The 23,383-nt window shown below is 44.7% G+C and overlaps 1 protein-coding gene across 1 annotated transcript in view; it reads left to right on the top strand.

Annotated features, from left to right (window-relative positions):
• Positions 1–886: 886 nt before the first annotated feature.
• LOC121277752 (protein LEG1 homolog) overlaps positions 887–23,383 on the top strand; it is a 35,236-nt gene continuing 12,739 nt past the window's right edge. Inside the window, exons 1-4 of the mRNA XM_041187391.1 lie at positions 887–994; positions 1,542–1,782; positions 3,601–3,687; positions 15,990–16,174. Coding sequence (XP_041043325.1) covers positions 887–994; positions 1,542–1,782; positions 3,601–3,687; positions 15,990–16,174 — 621 coding nt within the window. The remainder of the gene's footprint in view (positions 995–1,541; positions 1,783–3,600; positions 3,688–15,989; positions 16,175–23,383) is intronic.

Raw genomic sequence — 23,383 nt, 5'->3', positions numbered from 1 at the left:
CCTCTTCACTCAATGGAAACACTGTTATTTCTGAGTCATTTGTAATTGCTTTATAAAGAAAAGTGCCGAATGCAGAGGGCAAAATGAATATTGAGGATTTTGACTGGACTGTAGATTGGACTGTACATACCACTGATTTATACAACTATATAAGAATTACTGTTTGACTGGTTGAAGGGTATACCTTTCCTCAAAGCTTGTCCATGAGTGACATGGACATGTCATGAGCCATAGTCGCTGGAAATGCACATAGTTCTGCATCATATCTTTGGGGAATTACAGTCAGACATCTTTTTCCAAGTAATAAAAGCAAAATACTGCAGATGCTGGAGATCTGAAATAAAACAGAAAGTGCTGGAAAAACTCAGCAAATCTGTGGAGAAAGAAACAATTCGAGTCCAATGTGACTCTTCTTTTGCCAAGTCCCAGTTACTGAACTGTACAGTCACAGATGAGAAATGAAGTACACACTTAAAAAGCTGCCAGGAAGGCTCCAAGACATTCTACTAACCCATATTGTCCAACAAGGGCAATGTGCTTTTAGCAACAACTGTGCAACCGAAGGGAACAGGTTTGCTAGCAGCGCCATTTTATGTAATTGATTGCACACTAATCAGGCCTCTGAGTAGTATTATGGAGCCTTCCTCTTATTCATATTACATTTAGCTTTTAAATGCATAGGTTCCTGCCACAAGCTGCATTCCTTGGACTCCATTCCCCTTCCTGGCATCTATCTGAGGCTGAACCAACCCCTGGCGCTGTATTTGATACTGAGATAAGCTTTTGATCATATCTCCTTCGTCACCAAAGTTGACTACTTCCACCTCCATATCATGAGCCATTTTGCGCATATGGGGGCATAGCATTCCATACCTGCTCCTGAATTATGAAGCTCAAACCATTCCAGAAGTGGGCCTCAGGCATCATTTCCATCAAGCTGCTGTTGCAAGAACAACCAGCCACGAAAGAGCTGATAAACATTGAGTCATTGTTAGTATCGTAGGGGCCCTCAGGTAAGTGCATTACTTTTGTTACATAAAATTGGATGAGAAATATCCATAACATGACAAGTTTTTAATGTACCCTGTCCATCAAGGTTCTTAACCATGCCAAATAACTATTTCCCATAAATTGATGATTCTTGTAGTGTTGTGTACTCCCTGTTAAAATGTTATCTGATCATAATTTGCTCTTTCTTGTCTTAGCAAAGCATATGGCTTTCTCAGCTCTGCAATCAGCATGTAATTGGATGTCATAGCTGATATTATGTGCATTTTCCAATTGTATTGATTTGTTGTTACTTAAGTTGTCATATGAGTGAGGTCATTAATGTCACTGGGAAAAGAAACACTTGTGAAATAGTTTCATAATTTGTGATAATTCATACCAAAAATACAGAGGAGACCTTGGAGCTTATATAAAGAGAATTGAACATTTATGTGGAGTCATTCAAAATGGCAGGGCTTATTCTAGTTTGCAAAGCATCTGCCATTGTACTCCTTACTGCATTACTGATAAATTTTTCTAATGCAAACGGACAGGACGAAGCAAGAGAAAGTGGTAATTACCCACCATTATGGGATAGTGTTCCTGACTCATTGGATGGCTTTGTTACCACCCATAACAAAACTGTTATTAATCCTTGGAATTATCTAGATCGGTTGGGAATGTATAAAATACTACTGAATGTTACAGCTAAGTATATGAATAATTTTGGACCCAGCAATACAGGAAATGTGTTGTGGGGTCTGCCTCTGCAACATGGATGGCAGTTTAAAACAGGTATGAGATTAATTGAATGTGTTCATGATCTACCCTTGTGCAAATTTCATGCCATTTTGAATAACTCGAAGACCGTACAGTAATAAATGTTATTTAAAAATGCAATTACATATAAAAATAATTAAACCTGGATAATATTCTAAAGTTTAAATTACCAACTTATGCATAGCTTGTACAGTGTCCACGCATATAGTTTGAGGTATTGGAGGACTAATTAGTCGGGTGCTGATGTTCAACCAAATGGGCCATCATAGCTGAGCCCATTCTTGTCTCATCCAATGATGACACACACATGGGGCAGAATTTTCCGTCTCACAGGCGGGCGTGCACCTGACTTGAAGGGGAGTGAAATAGTGCGCGATGACTTTGGGTGAGCATCCCGATGTCATCACGCACTGTCACGATCTTTCGGCTTACAGGCATTGCAAGAGACAGCAGCACGCCCACCAACAATTAGGAGGCATATTAATAACCCTTAAACAGGTAATTAATTTGCACTTTTTGCTGCCCACTCAACCATTCGATTAATGGATGGGCGAATAGGCCAGGTGGCCTTTCCACTTTTTATGAAACCTCATCCATGGGCGGGATGAGGTTTCCAACAGTACCTAGAAAAAGAACGAAAATTCTTTTAACATCATTTTTAACATGCCCCTCTTCATGGGACTGAGACACATGTGGGGGTACATCATTTGTAAAATGTTTATTTTTTCATTTTACAATTCTTCAGCACCCTGAGGTAGCTCTGTGTCTTCAGGGAGATTTCAGTGCATGCTCCCATGCTCATGTGCAGACTTCAGCGATCACACTCCTCCCCGGCAGTTCTGAGGCTCTCAGCACGCGTTTCTCGCTGGTTGGCCGTTAACTGGCCAGTCTGCATGAAATTGCGATCGGAGCCCAATCACAGTCGACAGTCCTTCTTGCGGTTAGCCCCAGGCCCACCCGCCAAGGGGAAAATCCTGCCCATGCACATGTACACATATTTTGGTAGCAGGAAACAGTAGATAGTAATAGTAAGTGCCATTTCTGGTTGATGGTTGTTTTTTCATCATTACCCCAATTGTTGCATCACTTCTGCCGTCTCAGCTGACAGTAACTAACTTAGCAAAAACTCAGTGGTGCCTTTGTAGTCTGTATAGTTTAATAGCATATGAGGTTAAGCACTAAATTATTATACAAACAGGTATTGGTACATACTACTTAACCAAGATGGATTGATTTTAAAACATTATTAAGCAACATTATCTTTTTTTTTCTAATTGCACTACAGAATTCGGACTTATTTAGGGCTCCTTTAAAATTTATTTACTTAATTTGAACAATAGCCTAATTTACTAAACTAAAAACTGCAAAGGCAAAACATGACATGGTTCTGAAATGCCAATGTACGGACTGGTGGGATGGAAAATTGTGTTCACAATTCTTTACATGATGAAGTCCAAATGGGACCTGGGTAACAGCAAATCAGGGCAAAAGGCTTATTCATAGGGAGGAGAGGGGTAATTTTGGTACAGCGAGTAACCTCAGGGATTCTCATATACTTTGTAACAAATGGTTTCAAAGCAGGAGTGACAGACTGGGGAGTAGCTCATCAGCCCTTGTAAAATATGTTTCCCAGGGAGCAAGAACAAAGAAGCAACTTAGTTATTTAAAAACAAAACTCACAAATTGTGAAATGTTATTATAATTTTGGATGAGTTAGTAAAAACATTTAGTTGATTGCTGAGTTGTTTAATGCCATTTTGTTAGAAGGACCTGAGGTAGAATTGGACAGAAATGGTATATTGGTGAACATGAACCATTGTCTTGTTATACTAGGTAGATTAGCAGATCCGTCCAATGTGTCATCTTGTGGCCAACAAACTGGTGAATCACTGTGTATCTCCACAACAAGTTGGTGGTCCTGTAAGTAGTAACCATTATTGACTGCTTTACCAAATGTGTATAAAAGAATGATTTACTTGGTAATTGGTGTTATTTTCACACTCCTCAGCTGTATAATTCTGACTACTGTACTGCAGGAATTAAAGTTAATTTGTAAACTGTATAGCAGTTTAATCTGTGCAATTTGTCTAGCATGCCTAATGTTAAAAGTAGCTAGATAAGGCTGTTCGGCTCCCCAATCCTGCTGATTCAGCATTGATCAGTCTTTTTCCTGCACTGAAATATTTTGCCTCCCATCCCTCTATGTCCAAAGCAATCCATCTTAGCATTAACATTGCAGAGTGTAAGGATAATTGGATGTTCGAATACCAGTTGCTGATTGTTGATAGGTGTAGTAGATGTAAATCTGTAAAGGAAGAGCTACTTTAAAGTACAAAGGGGTTACTTCGGTGAAAGGGTGAAAACAGGCTCTAACTGGGTGCCACTTCTTTGAAAGTATCAATTCAGTGCACAAGTTTGTTCCTAACTGCTGATTTCCATAATTTAAACTTGCTTGGAGGTGCTAAGTAGCACCTTCAGGTTTAGCATTCAAGTGCAATTTATCTGTTCCTTGCCCATCCACTAAAGGTGTGGCATCCTCTGGCTAGCACACAGCAGCATGTCGTTGGATGGCGACATCCTCCTCCCATTCCTTATCCAAACCACGGGGGAAGCCCTAGCTGGCCTAGTGCTGGCCATTACCAGCACTCCCTTTCTCTTGATGGCTCCTACAAGGTGTCCAATAAAGTGGAGTAGCACAATGCATACTCTTTTTAGGTGAATTCATCAGAAAATTTCTGGAATAAGTATTGCTCAAGTGTTGGTGATATCTTCACAAAGTGTCTCAAACATTCTCCGAAGACCTCTTTACGCCTGAACTCAAATTCCCTTGCAATAAAGAGGACTAATGCAGCTCTGCAGTCCTGTCATATCCAGTCATGAATGGTGGTCGACAGTTAAACAAATCACTGGAGGAGGAGGCTCCACAAATAACCTCACCCTCAATGATGGAGGAGCCCAGCACATCAGTGCAAAAGATAAGGCTGGATGATTTCCTACAATCTTCAGCCAGAAGTGCTGAGTGGATGATCCATCTCAGCCTCCTCCAGAGGATCACGGCATCCAGGTGCCAGTCTTCAGTCAATTCAATTCACTCCACGTGATATCAAGAAATGGCTGAAGGCATTGGATACTGCAAAGGATATGGGCCCTGACAATATTCCTGAATTCCTGAAGGCTATGGGCCCTGGCAATAGTACTGAAGATATGTGCTTCAGAACTTGATGCACCCCTAGCTAAGCTGTTCCAGTACAGCTACAACACTGGCATCTACCCTGCTATGTGGAAAATTGCCCAGGTATGTCCTGTACACAAAAATCAGGACAAATCCAACCCGGCCAATTACCACCCCATCAGTCTATTCTCGATCATCAGTAAAGTAATGGAAAGGGTCGTCAACAGTGCTATCAAGTGGAACTTGCTTAACAATAACCTGTTCACTGACTCTCAGTTTGGGTTCTGCCAGGGCCACTCAGCTCCTTACCTCATTATAGCCTTGGTTCAAACATGTACAAAAGAGCTGAACTCACGAGGTGAGGTGTGAGTAACTGCCCTTGACATCAAGGCCACATTTGACTGAATATGGCATCAAGGAGCTTTCTCAAAACTGGGGTCAATAGGAATCAGAGGGAAAAGTCTCTGCTTGTTGGAGTCTTACCTAGCACAAAGGAAGATGGTTGTGGTTGTTGGAGGTCAATCATCTCAGGTCCAGGACAGCACTGCAGGAGTTCCTCAAGGTAGCGTCCTCAGCCCAACCATCTTCAACTGCTTCGTCAATGACATTCCTTCCATCATAAGGTCAGAAGTGGGGATGTTTGCCAATGATTGCACAATGTTCAGCATCATTCACAACAGGATGATGAGTGACTTAGAGGAGAACTTCCTGGTGATGGTGTTCCCATCTATCTTCTGCCCTTGTCCTTCTACATGATAGTGGTCACGGGTTTGGAAGGTGCTGCATAAGGAGCCTTGGTGAGTTTCTGCAGTGCATCTTGTAGAGGGTACACATTGCTGCTACTGTGCGTCGGTGGTGGAGGAAGTGAATGTTTGTGGACGTAGTGTTAATCAAGTGGGCTACTTTGTCCTGGGCGGTGTCCAGCTTCATGAGTGTTGTGGGAGCTGCACTTATCCAGGCAAGTGGGGAGTATTCCATCATATTCCTGACATGCGTCTTGTGGATGGTGGACAAGATTTGGGGAGCCAGGAGTTAAGTTAACCCTCACAGGATTACTAGCTTCTGATCTGTTCTTGTAGCCACAGTATTTATATGGCTAGTCCAGTTCAGTTTCTGGTCAATGGTAACTCCAGGATGTTGATAGTGGGGGATTCAGTGATAGTAATGCCACTGAACATCAAGGGGCGATGGTTGGATACTGTCTTGTTGGAGATGGTCATTGTCTGACACTTGTGTGGCGCGAATGTTACTTGCCACTTGTCAGCCCAAGCCGGGATATTGTCCAGGTTTTTCCGCATTTGGACATGGATTGCTTCAGTACCTGAGGAGTCATGAATGGTATAAGTAAGTACTTAGAGTAAGTAGAATGAATAGAATAAATTCACTAGTAACTTAACTTTACTACACCTATGCTAACTTTATTTCACTTTGGTTTACTTTATTACTCTATTTCATTTTTACTTGATTTACCTTTACTTCCCTCTTGCTAGTGTTCCTTAATGAAATCCAAGTAGCTATTTCTTTATAAATGATAGGTTTTTCTCATTTTATGCTATTTAAACACACTCCCTAACAGCAGCTTCTCACCAACCAATGATCTTACGGTTTTCCTGTAATGTCACTCCTGGATTTTTTTTTTCAAACTTGGCTCACTGCCCGAGTAGAGGTGCCCCTTGCAGGTCCAATTGTCTCCGATCGTGGAAGGTGAGTGAAAGCCCCGAGCCTCACCCTCTATTTATCCACTGCCCAAGTAGAGGTGCCCCTTGCAAATCCGGCTGTCTGCACTCCTGGAAGGTGAGATGATGGATAGTCATATTTCATACCATCTGTGTTCACTGGCAGAAACACTTAACTCAAAGCATCTGCAGAATTTGACACATTTTTCATAATAATAATACCAGCCTCAAAAAATTCCCTATAATTTAACAGAAAACAAGTACTTCCTGCTGGCTTTGCCCCTTAGGAAATTGCTGGGTCACCTGACACTGTCCCGTGCCAGGTGGCGCTTTAAATGAGTGGCCATGACCTCCTTCACGTTCATGGCTAATGATTACAGCCACCAGGCATCCCACACCACAGCTTGGATTGGGCAGGGAAATGACAATCCAGTGGCTTCGCGGGCTTAAAACCTGCCTTGCTGCCATTAATTGAGCTGTTTTGTACAATGCGCTGCGACGGTGGGGGCGGGGGTCGGCAATCTACCCACTTCCGGATCGAGTTCCACCCAGCAAAATGTGCTGTATTATTCAGCCCACAATTTCCCATTTGTAAATCCATGCTGACTCTTCCCAATCCTACCATTATTTTCTCAGTGTCCAGTTATCACATCCTTCATTTTTCCTGCTACAGGTGTCAGGCTAGTTGTTCCTTGCACTGTCTCAACTCCTTTACTAAAACAGCTGGTGCTTTTTCTCAGCAAGGGCTAATATCTTTGCCTCTTTTGCATCTAGAGTGTAAATCACAGTCCCAACCACCATCCCCTGACCCCAAAATATTTGAAATATAAAATCCAAGTTAATTTGGCTGTGCATATTTTGTAAAGTCAGTAAGGAGCTATGTTTATGGTCTCAGCAATCAGACTAAAACATATGCCATTGGGATGTCAGGATAAAACGCCTGGAAAAACTGACATTACTTTTAATGCACACTAGAAGATGCTGTGGGTTCATGTCCCATTCCAGAGACTTGACGCTAAAATGCTGGGCTAACATTCCAGTGCTGTGCTGGGCGAGTACTGCCCTGGCAGAGGTGCAATCTTTTGAAAGAGATGTTAAACCGGGGCCCCATCTGTTCTCTCAAATGGATGTAAAACATGCAATTTACTATTTCAAAGAAGATTATGGGAGTTCTTGCCAGTGTTCTGACCAATATTTATCCCCCAATCAACAATACTAATAAAACAGATTATCTGGTCATTAACACATTGTTGTTTGTGGGTGAGCAAATTGGCTGCCACATTTTCTACATCATAACACTTTATAATAAACTTTGCTCTTTGGGACAAAGTCCATGGGCGGAATCGTCCCAGATTTGCACTAAGTGTGGTCTGTGGTAGCGAGCAGGAGAAATGAAGATTTACCCGCCAGCCACAATGGCAGCTTCTCACGCCATATCATCCCAAACCCGCCACACTGATTATGCATTCCCAGGAAACAAACCGTTTCGATGGCGAGTAGGCTGTCATTCACCCGCCATGCCATCACCTTGCCACTTCATCACGCCGGTCATCATATTTAAAGTACAGCCACACACATACCTATCAGTGCTTACAGCCCACGACTGCTGCAAAGAAGACATAGGGCTCCGAAAGACAAGAAGACTGCAGGCCCCCCCCCCCGGTTTAATGAAGCATCCCTCTAATGCTTTTTGGATGCAGTGGCAGCCCACGGTGATGCCCTTTACCCCGGCACTGGTCGCAGCAGCATCACTAATCCAACATGGGAAGCGGTGGCAGCCATGGTTAGTGTCAGTGCCCCGCAAAACAGGACAGCCGCCCAGTGCCTCAACTGGATAACTGGTCTCAGCCATTCTGCCAGGGTAAGTAACTCTTTTCATCACTCTCAACTCGCACACTCACAAACCCATCACATATCCATAGGGATCACATGCCTGAAGGAACACCACCACTAACTCTCACACACACCTTTACATCTCCATCAGGCTCATATCCTGTGGAGCTTGTGTTCTCATCCTGTCCATGGTTCCGCTCACCACACAAACATTCCACGCAGTGTCATATATCCTGATCATACTCTTTCCATCTGTTTCTACGCAGGAGAAGCTGGCTCACAACAGCGGAGAGAACACAGACCGGAGGGGTGGAGTGGCCCAAATTAGGTGCCTCACTCACTTTGAGGAATGTGGCATCATGCTGACTGGTGAGCACATGGACTATGCTGGCGGTGACTGTGATATCAGGGGCAAACACCTTCTTGAGAATCCTGCACCTCAACATCCCTCTCTCAACGCAACTGTGAGTGCTCTCTCTCCTGCATTTGACTCTGCTGCCATGCACTAATTATCTCCACCTTGTTTCACAAAAGAGCTGGAAATAAGTGGCCTGGAAGACCTGTCACAGTGGAAGGATAATGGATGCCATGGAGACCCTGGTCCAACAGAAAGCAGACATGTGTGCAGACCTGCACTCCATTGCAGTGGCCATGGGCGAGTTCCTGCAGTGGCGACACGAGAGGGAAACAGGGCACAGCAATGTCCCCCAGATGCTCCTTCCCCTCAAGGAGTCTGGCTGAGGCCCGAAGAGTAGAGGAGTGGCAGCTGGACACCCCTGGGTCATCTATTCAGGAATCTCAGAGGTTCTCAGTTCCCTGAGACCCCTTTGTCTGTGAACCCCTCAACCTCATCCTCTGCTACTGCAGAGGGAGCAGGTGGCCCACAGGAGGACAGCCAAAGCACGCCGGGGCCTTAAAGGCCTCAGCTCTCCAGAGGACCAATGCTGAAGGCGTTAGAGGCAACAGGGCCAACCATTACACAGGCTGTCTCCATCCCTGCTGTAGATGTCAGGGCAGCAACTAGAAGTCTAAGGTGTTCAGAAGTTGAGAAATCCTGATCACATTTGGTTGCACAGGTGAACACATTTTGTCACTCTCACTGAATAATGTGTAATGGTGTCTTTCAGCTTTATTGACAGGCTTCACAAGTCCTCCCACTGCATCCCCCCCACTAGCAGTTCAGATGCACGCAGCCGGCCCACGAGTAATTCTGGAGGGAGAAGCGTGTGCATGGCAGGGCCTTTCATAGCCTTGTGTAAGCACTCTCCCACACACGCGGATCCTTCTGTATCACACTCACCTCACTGTCCTGAGCATTTTCAATGCTGCCTATTGGGTTTCACCTTCAGTTGACCATCTGAGCTGACCTGCATCTCCACCCACCATGACTCTCATTTCACTTTCGATTTAGCCAGCATGATAGTGCTATAGTTTTTCTTTTGCTCCCTCATCCTTTCCCCTCCCCAGTCACCCATTTCCTTTCCCCCATTACTGTTGAGCCCCCTGGCATCACATTTTACCTCCCCTCTGTGACCTACCAGCCACAACCCTTTTCCTTTGAGGATGTCCAGGTGAACGTGTTTGTTCTCTTCCTTCCTGAAAATCCCAACGCCATCCACATTCACGTCCCTGACCTCCTCCTTCCCATAAGACATAGGATCAGAAGTAGGCCATTCAGCCCATCGAGTCTGCTCCGTCATTCAATGAGATCATGACTGATCTAATAATCCTGAACTCTAGTTTCCTGCTTTTTCCCCATAACCATTGATTCCCTTACTGATTAAACATTTTTCTATCTCCACCTTGAAGGTACTTAATGAACCAGCTTTTACAGCCCTCTGCTGTAAATAATTCCACAGATTAACTACCCTCTGAAAGAAGAAAGTCCACCTCATCTTTGTTTTAAATGAGTGCCCTCTTACTCTGAGATTATGCCCTCTGGTCCTAGAGTCTCCCAGAAGTGGCAACAAACTCTCAGCATCTACCCTGTCAAGCCCCCTAAGAATCTCTTATGTTTCAAAAAGTTTGCCTCTCATTCTTCTAAACTCCAATGATTACAGGCCCAACTTACTCAACCTCTCCTCATAAGAAAAGCCTCCATATCGTGATCAACCTAGTGAACCTTCTCTGGGCTGCCTCCAATGCCAGTATATCTTTCCTTAGATAAGGGGACCAAAATTGTTCACAGTATTCTAGGTGTGCTCTGACTAGTACCTTGTATAGTTTTAGCAAGACTTCCCTATTTTTATACTACATTCCCTTTGAAATAAAGGCCAACATTCCATTTGCCTTCCCTATTACCTGTTGAACTTGTATGTTAGCTTTTTGGGAGTCATGCACAAGGACTCCCAAATCCCTCTGTGCTGCAGCCTTCTGCAGTCTTTCTCCATTTAAATAATATTCAGCTTCTCTATTCTTCCTGCCAAAGTGCATAACCTCACATTTTCCAACATTATATTTCATCTGCCACCTTTTTGCCCACTCACTTAACCTGTCTATATCCCTCTGTAGACTCCTTTCCCACCCCTCAGGGTCTGTGTGTCTGCTTCTGAGTCCCCACTAACCACCTTCTCTTCCCCTTCTACCAAAACCATCAAACTCCCAACCTCCCACCCGACCGCCTCAATCTGCCCTCAGTCATTCTCACCATTCCCTTGTACCACACCCACCCTCAGTTTGCTCCCCAGGAGGCAGTCATGCACTCATCACAGCCCTCCCTCGCACGCTCACCTGGACATCCCACCTTCTGGACCCCTTCCCCACTTGGAAACCCTTCCCCCCCTTGGAACCCCTTCCCTCCGGAACACCTGTTTCCCCCACTCCCCGTATTCCCCCGCCCTTAGTCCTCAAAACCAACCCCCCACCCACCCCCCGGAATTGCCCCACCCTTAGTCCTCCCCCCACGTGGACACCCCCTCTGCCTCAGTCCTCCCCCCTCTAACTCCCCCCCCCTCATCGCTTAATTCCTCCCTTCCTGACTTCTTCAGACACTCTTACTTCTTCCTCCGCCCTTACTTCTTCCTCCACCTTTACTCCTTCCTTCACCCTTACTTCTTCTCTTCTCCACACTCCTTCCCCCATCTTTCCTTTACACCTTCAACCCCCCCCCAGTTTCTGTCTTCACCCCGTTACCCCCTCCTCCCCAGTCCCTCCCCCCTCCTAACCTCACCCCTGTCACCTTTGTTCCCCTCCATCCTCACGACCCCCAACACCTATGTTCCCCCCTCCCAACATCAACCCTCCCCCCAACTGACACCTCTTTCTCTCCCAGTAAATCCTAGATCTTCCTCTCCCACCCACTTGAACAACATCCGTTGTGAGCAGACGCTCAACGGTGACTTTCCGCCTTCCGTGAGCTGCTTCATGGTGAAGCCATGTCCATGAGAATCCACCTAGCATGCCATGGACTTTCCTCCAGGGTCCCAGTGCTGTCAGGCACCAGCCTCTTCTGCTCCTCGGATGATCTGCGATGTGAGCAAGGCCCTGGTGGTAAGTCCCGATTTCTGCACATCACACTTGTCAGGATGTGTTCTGCACCGGTGTGTTTTCCCGCTGACGTGGGCAGACAATCCAGTTTGGGGGGCGGGGGGGAATGATTCCGACAGGCTGGCCTTATAAGGATATGTAGCTATATTACAGTGAGTTTCCTGATGTCCAACGGCGGAAAATGCAGCCCAACATCGACGGGCAGAGTGGACGATTGCAAACTGGTTTCACAATGGCATGAAATTGATTTTTGGCCTTATCGCCATATTGTCCACTCACGTCACTGAACACGCCTGATGCCAGCGGGCACGGGAAATTCTGCCCTGTATTTCTTTTTGTGAACATTCCTTTAAATCCAAAGTGAAACCTAGAGAGAATTGTGGAAAAAGGGGTAATTGAATTCATGCTTATGAGATCATTAGACTGCTGAGAAGTTAAACTCTGCCCGAGGTTGCTATGGGGATGGAATCTTAAAAAAGAAAGGCTCATTTGGGTTTTAGTTATAGCTGGTCTGAGCAGCTGCAGAGAACAAAGACCCAAACACAGATCTCCTGAGAAAGAAGCAGGGAGAATTCTCTGAGATTAGGACAGGGATTGTGAAACTGTGGGTGTAAAGGAGTCGAGGTGGGAAGGCATGGCACAGCTAGCAAAGGAGACCAAAAAGGTAGATTCCGAGATCCAAGCATTTAAGGTTGGGAAAGACATGCCTTTTGGGGGCTTGTGGAAATTGGGGCCAGGATTTTGTCAACACATTGCCATTCCCAATGTCGTAACCAGAACTTCTGCTTTCTCTCTTTTTGCCATTTATCAAGTGATTATAATTAAAATTCTAAAGTGCATGAAAAACACATGCGATTTAGTGGAGGAGGAAACCTTTCATTGTCGAAATTCCCCTGTCGGCTGAAAATGCTGCATCTACAGGCACACTATTAAAGAGCCTCCTGTTCAAACGGGAAGGCTGTGTATCACTGCCAGGAAAACCACCCTGGGTGGAGTGAGACTGCTGCCTGCATGGACTTCAGGCCTACTTCCTGTATCAGTAAACAAACTGAATCTCTCCTTGGGATAAAGGAAAGGTTGTGGTTTTAATGTCATAAATGCTGAGGTTGGGCTGGTGGGGGTGCAGGGCAAGTGCTTGCAGTTGTGTATGATGTATATTTGTTGTATCGACTATTTAAAGTGAAAATTTATATTTTTATTTGAATTATCATTTACCTGTTAAGTAATGTGTGAATTATGCTGATTTTGCTTTAGTTGCCACAGTAAAAGTTTTTTTTTAAAGTGAAATCTTGTCCTTTGATTATTTCCATTGTGTCATTTGCAAAATTCATCTTATTTAAAAACGTTATCAGTCTTTAGAAGGATCATAACAAATTGGGGGCTTGTCCAGCATATATCCCAGAGGCTTTAAAACAGTTTCACTGAAATTTTCCATAATCTAAACAAGATTGTACGTTTACTTTTTCCTGTGTTCAATGGGAAATCAACCTGGTTACTTCTAATGCTCAGACCTTTTTGGAGAGAACTGACTTGTCCTTTAGTGCCCTGAAGCAGCTGACAAAAGTTAATTTTAGGGATGTAGCAGAGAAATTGGGGGGTCATCTTAGGAGCAAAGAAAGCAGAAATTATTGCAGAATTGGCTCATCATTTGAACCTTAAGGAAGAAAGGGACGTTTGTACTTGTGTTCAGGTAGAACTGGAAAAAAAATGGATTAGGGAAAGAGAATGACATTGGAAAGAGAAGAGCAAGAAAGAGAAATTTAAAATTACTTGTATTAGAAAGAGAAGTAAAGGAAAGCAAGAGAAACAAAAACCTGAATTAGAAAGGAAGAAGTTAAAAAGAGAGGAAAGGGGTAAGGAAAGAGACAAAGAATTGGAAAAAGGAAAACTCAAAGTACAAGATTGTACATTGGAAGGAAATGGTCAGGCTAACCAAGAGCCAACGCCATTTGATTTGGCAAGGAGTATTTACTTGGTACTTAAATTTAGGAAGGAAGAAGTAGAAATCTACTTTGTGTCATTTGAGCAAGTTCTCACAAAACTGAAAAGGCCTGAAGAAGATGATAGGGCTGTGCTCTTACATAGTGTTTTCATAAGGAAAGCTTTATGTGCTCATTTCTTTCAGAAGAGCAATCAGGTGATTATGACAGAGTAAAGGTTGCTGCTCTCAATGCCGATGAGTTGGTCCGGAGCCCTACAGACAGAAATTTAGAGATTTGAAAAGAAAACAGAGTCAAACCTTTGTGGAATTTGCTAGAGAAAAGGAAATAGTGTTTGATAGGTGGCATAGATCAATGAAGGTTGAAGACGACATTCAGAACCTTAGGAAAATTATTCTAGTTGAAGAATTTAAAAATAGTATCCTTTTGGAAATAAGGGCCAGGAGTTTTCCTTCTTCAGGTGGGCTCAGCAGGGGTGGCGGGAGTGGGCGGGAAGCTGATCGCTGCCCGCGATCGGGGCCGGACCATGATTTTATGTTGGCGGGCCAATTAAGACTTTGTCACATGAGCAGGGACTTGTTAGAAATTGGGATGAATTTTTTTTTAAATTTTAATGATGGATCGAAAACTCATTGTTTGGTCTCAAGGTTGGATGGACAGCGAAAAATTTACTTCAATTACATTTTTAATGGCCTTAAAAGGCCTTTTAATTGCCAGTGAGCATGCTGCAAACTCCCGCACGCACTCGCTGATGGAAATATCACATAAGTCTGCGATGACATTGGGATGCTCGCCCAACTTCATTTTATACTCGAGTGGGTCGGGTATACACCTGCCCTCTCAGTGAAAAATCCTGCCCAAGGTCCCACCTGTATGAAAGTCAAGGTCGCAAAATAAAGGATGCTGTAGAAATGGCAGATGATCATAAATTGATTCACAAGCATATTATTAACAGGCCCCAGTTTGGAACTGCACAGAGACTGGAGAGATAGGGGGGTTGATGGTGAAAGGAAATCTGGTCTAGTGAGAAAGAAGGCCAGAAATGATTGGTGCTCGTCAGCTTAGTCAGAATGAAAGTCCTGAGGATGGGTTTGATTCGAGAGGACTGACATGCTTTTCTTGTCATAAAAATTACATGTGAAGGCTGGATGTTGGAAGGGGAAAAATAAGACTGTAGCACTTGTACAGTTGTACAGTGTCCTTCCAGAGAATAGTGCCCTAGCAGGTAAAGCTTATGACAAGCTGATAGGTTCTCCTGTGCTTAGTGATAGAGTAAATCAGGGTGCAGAAAATTGTAGAAATTTTCTAATCATGAAGTATCCCTATTTTTGTCTAGTGAGGCAGACAAATCAGTTTTTATCCTCAAAGATACAAGAGCAGCACAGTCACTGTGGTGATAGATGACATGCAGGGTATCAATGGAAATTGTTTGCCTGTTCTTTTGTATAAGGTTAATTTAAGATGTGCCTTAGTTACTGATTCTGTTACTGCGTGTGCCATTCCACTTTACTTCTTCAAGGCGTTGATTTCTTGTTAGGAAATGACTTGGCTGGAGATAAGGTATTGCAATCTGCAGTGGTTTCAGGAAAGGCTGCTGAGGCTGCTGAAAATGAAGTGCCGGAAAATATGGGGTAACTTGAAAGCATCGATGACTTTCGCTAAACCTGCTGTTAAAATTGGTGTTCTGACTAAAAATGTGCTATAAGAGTCAGAAACCCAGCCTGCTAGTTTGAAAAGAACCCCCTACACTATTTTGCTCTTCTACAATCTCCCTGGGACATATGTATTTGACACACATCCACAGGCACACCAGGAATTACATAATTTGACTCATAGTTAAGTATTTGGTCATGGCTGTAGAGAAAAGTCTTCACTTCTCTACACTTCCCCAGGGAGGGTCTCATTGAATTGTGCTATTTACTGGAACCTGGGAAATATACAAATAGCAAAGGAATCCATTTCATTAATATCCAGGTATTTCAGAAAAACACTATGTTCAAGCATGGGAGATTGGGAGAATTTGGATACTGCCAACTGCCCTGACTATTTATCAAGTTCTATGCATCAGCCTGATCTTATGGTTTCCATATACCTTGGTATTCATTTTTGTATTAGGCATGAATTATTATCTGGCCACAATACCATTTCTGGGAGCTGTTGAAGCAGGCTTCTTTGATGAATGGCCTTTTGAAATACAAATCTTGCCTCCTGAAGAGCACATGGATGATTTTTGTTACAACACTGCAGACTGTCATAAACTCATCCCCGATACAATGGCTAAATGGACAACATTTTTTCAGGTAGGCTGATTTTTCAAGTTATTGGAATTTTGCACATATTCAAATACTTATACCTACAAATACCTACAAAGAACATCGACAGGTGACATTTTGTTCAGCATGACACTGAGTAGAAAGATCATGGTATACAAATGGAATCATATCTTGTCAGTTTTTCAGGGATTAAATTGGTGCCAAAGTGTACAATATAGTGAGAGATGCAGTCATGCCTACCCCAAGGCTCATCATGTTGGATCAGGTGCTCATAGGTATCCATGGTGCATGCTGAAGTATTAAAAAGGCTCAACGTAAGATTTGTATAATAGTAGAGCTGGGTGCACATGTAGAAATTCTTGGTTTTTTTGGATGATGCTGTTGAAAGGCAGCACATAGATGAGAAAAGGAGGGGACCAAGGTTGATCCTTGGCAGACTCCAAATATAACAGTTCAAGAGCACGGAAAGGCCATAGTAACATAGGGACATAGGAACATAGGAGCAGGAGTAGGCCATTCAGCCCATCGAGCCTGCTCCACCATTCAATAAGATCATGGCTGATCATCCACTTCAATGCCTTTTCCCCACACTATCCCCATATTCCTTTATGCCATTGGAATTTAGAAATCTGTCAATCTCTACTTTAAACATATTCAGTTACTGAGCTTCCATGGCCCTCTGGGGTAGAGAATTCAAAAGATTCACAACCCTCTGAGTAAAAAAATTCTCCTCACCTTGGGGCTTCTCCCTTATTTTGAAATTGTGTCCTCTGGTTATGGACTCCCCAAACAGGAGAAACATCTTACCTGCACCTACCCTGTCTATCCTTTTAAGTATATATAGGATCCAATGTGATCACCTCTCATTCTTCAAAACACTAGAAAATACAGGCCCAGTTTCCTCAATCTCTTTTCATTAGACAGTCTGGCCATCTCTGGAACAAGTCAGGTGAACCTTTGTTGCAGTCCCTCTATGGCAATAATATCCTGCCTCAGATAAGGGGACCAAAACTGCATACAGTACTCTAGATGCAGTCTAACTAATGTTCTATACAACTGAAGCAAGACTTCACTACTCCTGTACTCAAATCCTCTTGTGAAAACGGCTAACATTCCATTAGCCTTCCTAATTACTTGCTGTATCTGCATGTTAGCCTTCAGTGACTTATTAATGAGGACACCCAGGTCCCTTTGTACATCTACACTTTCTAATCTCTCTCCATTTAAGAAATATTCTGCGCATTTGCTCCTTCTACCTAAGTGGATAACCTCACATTTTTCCACGTTATATTCCATCTGCCATGTTCTTGCCGACTCCTGTAGCTGCTTTACATCTTGCTCACAACACACATTCTCACCTGGCTTTGTGTTATCCACGAACTTGGAAATATTACATTTTGTCCCCACATTCAAATAATTGATATATATTGTGAACAGCTGGGGACCAAGTACTGATCCTTGCAGTACCCCAATAGTCACAGCCTGCCAGTGCAAAAATGATCTATTTATTCCTACTCTCTGTTTTCTGCCTGTTAACCAATCCTTAATCTATGCCAGTACATTGCGTCCTATCCCGTGTGCTTTTATTTTGCTAACCAACTTCCTGTGGGGGACTTTATCAAAAGCCTTCTGAAAATCCAAGAATACTAGGTTCATTGACTCCCCTTTATCAATTCTGTTAGCAACATCCTCAAAAGCCCCAACATTCAAACATGATTTCCCATTCATAAATCCATGCTGACTTTGCCAAATCAGATCACCATTATCCAAGTGTCCATTTATCCCATCCTTTAGCATAGATTCTAGCATTTTTCCCTACTACTGATATAAGGCTAACAGGTCGGTAGTTCCCTGTTTTCTCTCTCACTCCCTTCTTAAATAGTGGAGCAACATTTGCCACCTTCCAATCTGCAGGAGCCATTCCAGAATCTATAGAACTTTGGAACAAAATCCCCAATGCATCCATTATCTCCATAGTTACCTCTTTCAACACTGAGATGCATATCATCAGGACCCGAGGACTTTCAGTCCCATTAATTTCGCCAATACCACCAACTTACTTATACTAATTTCCTTCAATTCCTCATTCTCCCTAGTCTCTCGGATCTCTAATTCTGGGAGATTTCTTGTATCTTCCTCAGTGAAGACAGACACAAAGTAACCATTTCGCTTCTCCGTCATTTCTCTATTGTCCATTATAAATTCTCCAGAAACAAAAACAAAAATAGCTGGAAAAACTCAGGTCTAACAGCATCTGTGGAGAGGAAGACAGAGTTAATGTTTCAAGTCCGAATGACTCTTCATCAGAATTGAAGAGAAATAGAAATGAGGTGAAATATAAGCTGTTTAGGGGGGAGTGGGACAGGTAGAGCTGGGTAGAGAGCCAGAGGTAGGTGGAGGTAAAGGAGAGATTGCCAAAGATGTCATAGACAAAAGGACAAAGGGGTGTTGACAGTAGTGATATTAGCTAAGGAATGTGCTAATGATGACATTAAGGGTAGAAAGCAGGATGAGCAAGTAGCAGATGGCCCTAGTGGGGGTGGGGTGGGGGGAAGGATCGAAATAAGCTAAAAGGTGGAGATAAAATAGATGGAAATAAATTTAAAAATAATAATAGAAATAGGTGGGAAAAGAAAAATATATGAAAAAAATTATAATAATTATTAGAAAAAAGTGGGTGAGAAAGGGGGTGGGGATGGAGGAGAGAGTTTGTGATCTGAAATTGTTGAACTCAATGTTAAGTCCGGAAGGCTGTAAAGTGCCTAGTCGGAAGATGAGGTGCTGTTCCTCCAGTTTGCGTTGAGCTTCACTGGAACATTGCAGCAGGTCAAGGACAGACATGTGGGCATGAGAGCAGGGTGGTGTGTTGAAATGGCAAGCGACAGGGAGGTCTGGGCCATGCTTGCGGACAGACTGAAGGTGTTCCACAAAGCGGTCTCCCAGTCTGCGTTTGGTGTCTCCAATGTAGAGGAGACCGCATTGGGAGCAGCGAATGCAGTAGACTAAATTGAGGGAAGTGCAAGTGAAGTGCTGCTTCACTTGAAAGGAGTGTTTGGGCTTTCAGATGGTGAAGAGGGGGGAAGTAAAGGGGCAGGTGTTGCACCTTCTGCAGTTGCATGGGAAGGTGCCGTAGGAGGGGCTTGAGCTGCAGGGGGACTTGGAGGGCTGCTGCAGGCCAGAAATTTGCTGAGTCCAAGTCAAATGATGAGCCTCTGGTCTCGGTCATGTCTCAGTTGCTGGAGCTCAAAGACAAACTTGGAAACATCAGGAAGGGATGTCCACTGCACTCCTCATATTGTAAGGCACAATGGAGGAGTCTATCCGCCTTCAGACGTGTTAGCACTGGCATGTCAATGCACTGAGGTCAACACTGGTAGAATGGCAGCTCTCATGGAGACCTTGGTCCAAGATGTCACTCCTGCACTACTGCACTGGCTGAAATCCATCACTGACACTGTAGTTGGCCTCCAACAGTCTGTACACGAGAGGGGTGCGGGGCAGCTCAATTTCGTCCCAGCTTCCCTTTCTCCTTAATGAGTCAGCCAGGGGTCCTCGGGCACCCATAGGGTGGAGGATCAGCAAGTGCACACCCCAGAGCCATCTACCCAGGTGACTCTAGGAGTGTCTGGCCCATCTGAATCACCTCTTCCTATGATCCCAGCAGATCCAGCTCCACAGGCCGAGAGGGATGTCAGTGCCACATAGCAGGACTCTGAAAACAGGCTGGGGCCCTCCAGGTCTCGGCCCTCCAGAAAACACCTGTCAAGGTCATCATAGATAGGGCATAGCAGTCAGGAGGCTGCCTCCACCTCCGCTGTGGATATCAGGCAAGCACCAAGATGTAGTGGCAGGGTTAGGAAGGTTAAAAAGATGTGGTTGCACAGCCTGGGCACAGGTGTTAAACACTTGTACATAATATTCACTACTGTAAATAAACTGTCAACAATGCCTCCCTGCCTATGGCTCCTTGTTCTGATGAAGTGTTCATGTCACTCAGATGTGAAACCTTTCTGCACAAGATAAAGGCAGGTATCTCAGTCCAGGGCCTCTCCCCTGTGTTTTGTGCACCGCTCAGACTAAAGTGATAGTCCAGCCTCACACTCCCTGGACACATTACTGATGCCTGCACCTCAAAGTGCTTGTCATTGCTGCCAGAATGTAGTGGGCAGGCATCACAGAGTTCCGTCATACTCTCTGTGTGCTCTCAGCACCTTTAAATTGGGGCTGGCCCCCATCTCTTCAACATCTGTGACCAGTGACACTGTGCTCCTGAAGGGGTCAGGTGCTGAAGGTGGACAAAGGATCCGGTGCTTTTAAAGTTTCATAGCTGCATCTCCATGATATGACACTGATCACACAGTGCACAAGTGAGCTACCCTCAGTCAGACAGGAGTTAAACATTCCCGGAGGCTATGTGAAGATTTATGTAATGTCCTCACTGTGTGTTGTCATCATTGTCCTCCTGCAATCAAGCGATCATTAGGGCCTCCATTTCATCAGGTATGTGTGCTGCCAAAAGCCAGACAAGTCAAATGTTCACAGGTGCAATGTGAGGATCTTATGGTGTCTTCTCACTGCATGTCATCATCATCCTCCACAAATCTAGCTGCTATGAGGGCCTCCCAAGTGTGCCTGCCTCATCTAGCCAGTGTAAGGGCCTCATTGCCATCATCTTCGCCTTTGAGGACCTCCTCACCCTCATCACCATCGATGTTTTCCTCATCGAAGGAGACCTCCAGCTCCTCCATCTCCTCCTCAGCCAGCTCCTCGCCCTGTTGCAGCTCCAGGTTGTAAAGGGCACAGCAGGTGATGACGTTGCATGACACCCTCTGTATTGCAGGGCTCCACCAGACCGGTCCAGGCACCGAAACCTAATTCTCAGCATCCCGATGGTTTGCTCCACCATGTTGCAGCATTAGCCTCATTGCACCTTCAACTCTGTTGCAGTCTGAGGCCGCCATATGAGGGTCATCAGCCACATCCTTTATGGGCAGTCCTTGTCCCCAAAGAACCATCCCTGCAGCCTCTGTGGACTCTGGAAGACTTCAGGGTTCTGTGACCGACTGAGAATGTAGATTTCGTGCACGGTCCCTGGAAACCATGCACAAACCTGCAGGATACATTTGTGGTGGTTGCACACCAGCTGCATGTTCAGTGAATGGAATCCCTGGCAGTTGACATAGCTGACTGCTTGTTGTGACAGAGATCTGAGCAACATGTGAGTACAGCGGATGTCACCCTGCACCTGTGGGAAACCTGAGATCTGGGCAAATCCAATCATTCTTGCATCCTGGTTGTCCTGGTCCTGGGTGAAATGCACAAAGTGGTATGCCCTCATGAAGATGACATCGGTGATCTCATGAATGCATTTGTGGGTGGTGGATTGTTATATCCCACAGAGCCCTGTGGAGATCACCTGTGGAGCCCTAAAAGGAGCCACTGGCATAAAAATTGAGCACCACGGTCACTTTCACAGCCACTGGCAGTGGATGCCCTCCATGTCCCCGTGGTGCCAAATTCTGCAGTAGCTGGCAGATTTAACTGACCAGTTCCCTAGACATGCACAGTCTTTAGCAACACTGGATCTCAGTTATTTGCAGGAATGAAAGGCGGCGTCTATAGACCCTGGCCTAGCTAGGTGCCAAACAGCGCCGCCTCGCTGTGGCTGTTCAGCGGCGTGTGCGGGAGCCCCAGCCATTCTTTCTTCTTAAGGGTACTGCTTCTTCCTTTGTACGGCCAGGTGCCTCCATTGCTTTCTTCTCTGTCATCTTTGTGCTGTGTACTCCACGAAGCATACGGCTAGGTCACCAGGCTCCATGCTCCTGATAAACTCCTCCTGTAGGATGAAAGAGAGACAAGCTTAGGTTAGTGTAGATGTTCTAAGAACCTCTCTTGGTTAAGTCTGAAGGCCACTTAATGCATCCCAGAGAGTGCTGGCCACCACTTGGGTGGCCAGGGTTTAGTGCGCTACATGGCTGCCCAAGCAGTGACTGCTCCGTGGCCAGCTTTAGCAAGCGGATTGTACAATGTGCCCAGTCATCCAACTTTCCTGCAGTTCACCAAAATGCTCATTAGTTTGCAGTTTGTACCCGAGGGGTGGAAAGCTCTGGAGCACTTGGTGGCACTTTGATGCCTCAGTGTTGCTTGAGCGGGCAAATAAGCTAGAGGCCTGACTCCAATCATCTCAATGTGGCTGCATCTGAACTGTCTCAGCTGCAGAGGAATGGTCACTTTATACAAGGTTTCCCTAATGCATGGCCGTTTCCGTCCACCTCCCTACCCCACATGTGCTTTGCACTACCTTCAAACACAGGGCAGCCCTTCACCCCCCTCCAACATGCCTCAGCCTTGAAGTCTAACAGGCGATGCTCACAAGCATTGTGTAATGTTACTGTGCACGCATCTCTGAGTTCCCCTCAAAGTGCAGCCCACCATGTGCACTCCTTATATATGGTGTTGTGGAACATATTGGCGTGCAATCGTGCCGATGTGAGCAGATGATCCAATGTGGGAGGATGTTTCTGGCAGTTGGCCTTATAGTGATATGCAGATGTATTATAATGCGGGTCCCGACATCTGATGGCGGTAAACATGGCTCACCAGCGATGTGCTGGTCAGATGATCGCAAACTGGTTTCACAATGTCATGAATCAAATTTCTGGCCTTCTCGCCATATTGTCCGCTCATGCCACCGAGCATGCCTGATGCTAGCAGGTACAGAAAATTCCGTCCATAATGTAAAACTCTCTCATATTCTGGTCACTCATCCTTGAAGGTTCTTATGAAAGATTATTAATTAGTCCTTTCTTCTTTCATAATACTAGATCTAAAATAGCCTTTTCTCTAGTTGGTTTCTCAACATACTGTTCTAGAAAACCATCCCTAACACACTCCAGAAATTCCTCTTCCACAGCATTAGTACTCATTAGGTTTACCCAGTTTATATGCAGATTGAAGTCACCCACGATTAATATTGTCCCTGCTACATGCTTCTCTCATCTCCTGATTAATGCCCCTCATTGCCATTACTATTTGGTGGCCTATAAACAACTCCCACCAATGTTTGCTGCCCCCTGCTGTTTCTCCACCCAAACAGAGTGCACGTTTTGTTGTTCTTATCTGAGACCCTCCCTTACTAATGTACTGATCCCATCACTTATTATCTACAACACCACCTTTTCCTTTTTGCCTGTCCTTCCTAAATGTCGAATATCCTTGAATGTTCAGTTCCCAGTT

Source organism: Carcharodon carcharias, chromosome 5 (assembly GCF_017639515.1).
Source record: "Carcharodon carcharias isolate sCarCar2 chromosome 5, sCarCar2.pri, whole genome shotgun sequence".
In the NCBI taxonomy this organism is placed as follows: Eukaryota; Metazoa; Chordata; class Chondrichthyes; order Lamniformes; family Lamnidae; genus Carcharodon; species Carcharodon carcharias.
This window is presented reverse-complemented; position numbering and strand designations above follow the sequence as displayed.